Below are 4,600 nucleotides of genomic sequence, written 5' to 3'. Positions count from 1 at the left end.
GGGGGCGGCTGTCCAGGCCGTTCCAGGCGCGCGGCTGCGCTCATATTTTTTAATGTAAGGTAAACTTTGCTTTTAGTATAGAGGAGTGTTACTCTTGAGTCTTTAATAAAAGTAATAAAATATCAGACATATTCAGAGATTTTTTGAAACATTTTACCCCTATGTTCCCTTTAGCAAGTATTGTTTCTTATGAGAAAGAGCCTGTCACTCACCCTCAGGTGTGTCAGGGTGGGAAATAGGGTTGAGAATCTGTGCTATAATAAATCAAGAGTTTTTTACTCTGAAGAATCTGTCACATCTCTTCAGCTTTGAAGGTACAGAAGAGTGGGCCATGCTTCAGTGTGTATTAATAGAGCTTTCTCTGTACAGATCACAACTGTGTGAACTCTGCATTGTTCCTCTCCTGAGTGAGGGTCTTTATTTCTACACACCAGGATTTTAACATTTTCTTGTTGAGCTAGCAAGTGTTCAAGGGCGAGACCCAGGGGAGTGTATACTGTATAAGCGATCTCAATATTGAGGAGACTGGGGCTTTCTAGGCTAGAGAAGACTAAAAAAAGACCTAAATATATTTAGGTCTTTGAAGAACTGTCTTAGAGAAGATAAAAGAGGCTTGAACTCTTAAACCTATGTTAGAAATGATGAGAAACATATTTCAACTTAACACAGCCATTGGAGTTCTCCAGCAGTAAAGCTGTGTTTGGGTAAAGGTAATTACCCTGTAAAATGAGGATGATAATAGTACACCAATCTCAGATTAAGTTATTTTTACATGTGCACACATGCATTATTACTCCTACTACCACTATTTCAAAAAACCATTTTAAGTGTGACTTTCTTTTTAATTTTAAGAATTATTTAGCTTTGCTTGTTTGTTTATTTATCTAGTCTTAAATTTGACCAGAGAGGGATAGAGAGAGCGAGAGAGAAAAAGAGAGAAAGCGAACTGCCAGGTTTGGGACTTGAACCATGGTCGGCCATGTGGGTGCATGCCCAAGAGGAGAAGGGATTGCGGTGTGGCCATCCATCCTGGGAGGGGGGTGATTTCTTACTTTCTGTCTCTCTTTGTCTTCCTGGCGAATGCACGCGCCCTATAGCAAAAACCTCTCAAAAAATATCTTTTTTTCTGAGGATTTATCATAGCAAAAATTTTAGTTATGTAAGCACTTTAAAATGAATTATTATGCCATATTTTCCCTCTTATAGTCTTTTCTAGGGTGATTTTAGAACTTTGAGCAAAGGAGTAGGAGGATGACCAAAATCAGAAATCATTTAAAATTAGTTGAGCCCAAACTGATATCATGTTTATTACTTTGGATGTGTGTTATGGCGATCTGCATACATTGAAAAATGTAGTTTGATTCATTCTCCAATAGACATCTTTAAAACTTTTAGTGACAAAATGAATGTGAGCAATTTTCTTCTGTCTCTCTGCATTGTGATTTTGGTTCTTCCATTCACTATGTGGCTGTCCATTCCTTTTCTTGGCTTCCTCTATTCAGAATTAGTATAATGCATTTTTTCTTTTCTACCTTTTGGAGAATGTTTAATTATGAAATGCTTCTTTAATGACTTTGAGTTCTTTTAATACACACTGATGAGTGGAGATCTGGTAGTGTCTCCATTCAGCCTTACGTTGGGTAATAGAAAATTAAATTTCATCACTGAGAAAGACCCTGTATAGCTTGTTAAATTATGTATTGACTGTATAATAATATGTTAAATATAACTTAATATGTGATTCCAATTGAGTGATTACTTTGTGGAAAGCCTCTATATTGTATGTTTATAATTGTATGTTAAAAGAAGCAATGTGGGATTTCCTGTGGATATAACATGACTTGTCCCATAATGATAGGTCTCTCGCTAGAATGATCTCTGAGACTTGTCATCAGCGAGGGAAAGAAGTTATTCATTTATAACTACCCTCCTTGGGCTGGTGAATGATTGTACAGAGATCTCTTTTCATTCTTGCCTCTTGATTCTTTATATAATCTTACATTATTAAGTCTCTGGCAAGTAGAAGTTCCTGTTTAGGCTGTCCATCAAAAAGCTATGTGTTGGGACCAGCAGTTGGCATAATGGCTATGTCACTGGACTCCCATGTAGTCAACTGTGGTTTGAGTCCTGGACCTGGTGGCTAAAACTCAAGCTAGGCGCCTGTGTGTGCGTGTCCAAGATCCCAAGAGGAGAATGGAGGAGATGGGAGAATCACCTTGGGGGGGGATGGTTTCTTGCTTTCTCTCTCTCTCTCTGTCTTCCTGGCAAGTGCCCGTGCTCTATAGCCAAAACAACAACAACAACAACAACAAAAAACCCTCCACCCTCCCCCCCAAAATAACTGTCTCAAAGAGCATTCCCAGCTATTTATTAATCTACAGTAATTCTTTGTAATAATTTCAAGAGTAGTAATTTATACTTTATTACATAATAATGCTGTTGGCATTTTACTTTTAAATATTAGAAACAGTGGTTTTAAATACTATTTCATAATTATATGGATGGTTGATATGGTTACTTTTTGAGGGATGGAGAAACAGAATTTGGGCAGAAAGAGAAGTGGTATTATCCCCAAACTAAGGAATGATTATAGTTACAGATGTTATTTGCTCTTTCAGCACAATAATACTAATAGTTAATAACACTTGAGAATTTAGTGCAAGCGTTCACTTTTTGGAATTTCAGTCTAATTAATTGGCTATTTCAAAATCTTGGTGACTTTCAGAAACTCACAGAAGAGAAATACCAAGTGGAACAATGCGTAAATGAGGCATCTATCATAATTCGGAATTCAAAAGAACCTACTCTAACTTTGAAGGTGATACTTACTTCTCCTCTAATTAGGGACGAATTGGAGAAGAAAGATGGAGGTAAACACTTGCATACTTGTTTTGCTCATTCTCTTGAATGCTATGTTAACTATCTTTATGGATTTAGGAAATAGCAGTTTTGGTTTTATGCAACTCATAGTATTTTAAATGTCTTTGTTTCTACATAGTCAGAATATTTTTGTAAAAATGTATAATTTCAAAATACATGTTAATTAAAAAATTTGTGCTTATATCATGTTGCTCTTGCCTCTGCTTTAATTTGCATACCATTTTGGTGTTCTGTTTTACTTTGCTTAATACATTGCATTAAATGATTGGTATCAGCCAACCTGTTTTATGTGTTTTAGTTTAATGATCACATTGCAGGATTAAATATGATCCAAATGGAATTATTTTCCAACTTACTGACTTAACTGTTTAAAAATTATTCACTTGCATAGTGATCTTGACTTCTAGTAACTATATAACCTTGATTTATGCTTTATCTAATTGCTAGTATGTAGATTTGCTTTACATTTTAAGGAATGTAAATTGAGTTGGTTTTTATTTTTCAATGAGTAATCTTGAGTAAATTTTTTTCTAGGAGATTTGTGATCCTATTAACATTTTGAATATGATGGATGTGAGAATCATGCTTTAAACTAACGTTCTTTTGAAGTAAAAAAAACATTACTGTATGGCAGTGTCATCTTCACAAAAGTAAAATGGGAAATCCATTTACTTATTTATAGTTTCACGAAGTAATGACAGAACTTGCTAGGCTTTTTCCTGACGTTTTTATCCTGTCATGATTAGCTCATTTCTGCCTTTCCGTCCTTCCTAGAAACTTCTCTGTTTCAGATCTTTGACCAACTGGCCCCTCTGTCATGATAATTTAGAGGCAGCACAACCTGTCTGGGCCAATGATAACTCTGTGTTGCTATTTTTCATCACTAGACTTTCAGCGAGGCCCACTGCTTGCTCCCCCACCTAAACTGTCAGTGCATTAAGAAATAACGGTCAGTTTCTTAGCTTATGTCCAGTTGGTGATAAGGTTAGAAAAAGTTGGATTTACCGGTAAAGTTAGAATTTAGATTTTTGGTAGATAATGATTCATAGGCCCACTTAAAGTAAAAGTGATAGACTATTTAAAAAGAATGTGTTTTGCAGTAACTAAAAACAGCTATACCATACCCAACAGATATAAACCAGACACATTTATGAGTCATGGTTTAAAATCAAAGTACATCTACTCTGCAATTGGGTTTATACTTATACTTTTTCTTTTTTCTGGATTTAGTATCTGTAGCACCCCTGAAGAACCAGTCTTACATGCTTAATTTTTTTTTTAACAGCTTTATAGTTCACCATTAACTGTAGAACAATAAATGATTTCTGAAGTGTCAAGATAAATGTTAATTATGGTTAGGTAATATAATATAAATAAAAAAAGAGTTGCAGGAGAAAAAAAAACCAGTAAAAAACTGTTCGTATCATTTTGTAAAAAAAAAAAAAAATGCATATTTGACGACTGCAGTGAGCTGTATGGGCACAGCTGGGTACTACTTTATAGTATGTTCTTTCTACTCACTGGGGTTTATGCCTAAAGTCAGACTTGGGTTCATGTATAGGTATGTGTCAGCTGTGCTAGCTATTGGATATATTTAGGCTAATTAAGTTCATTGGCAGAACAATTGAATCGGGGGGAAGGCATGGAGGGCAACCGTGGATGCCAGGGACAATGTGGGAGGAGGATGGGTCATAGCAGAGGGTGGGGGGGTGGGGAATCA

The 4,600-nt window shown here is 35.8% G+C and overlaps 1 protein-coding gene across 4 annotated transcripts in view; it reads left to right on the top strand.

Moving 5' to 3' along the window:
- The window catches only part of STRBP (spermatid perinuclear RNA binding protein), a 167,013-nt gene that overhangs the window by 83,973 nt on the left and 78,440 nt on the right, over positions 1-4,600 (top strand). For all 4 annotated transcript variants that reach the window (XR_001371112.2, XR_003551006.1, XM_006158218.3 and 1 more), the window contains exon 5: positions 2,726-2,870. Coding sequence is in view for 2 of the 4 variants with exons in the window: in XM_006158218.3 (XP_006158280.1) it covers positions 2,726-2,870 (145 nt within the window). In the remaining 2 variants the exon portion in view is untranslated. The remainder of the gene's footprint in view (positions 1-2,725; positions 2,871-4,600) is intronic.

The sequence above is a fragment of the Tupaia chinensis genome, unplaced genomic scaffold (assembly GCF_000334495.1).
Source record: "Tupaia chinensis unplaced genomic scaffold, TupChi_1.0 Scaffold000575_1, whole genome shotgun sequence".
In the NCBI taxonomy this organism is placed as follows: domain Eukaryota; kingdom Metazoa; phylum Chordata; class Mammalia; order Scandentia; family Tupaiidae; genus Tupaia; species Tupaia belangeri.
This window is presented reverse-complemented; position numbering and strand designations above follow the sequence as displayed.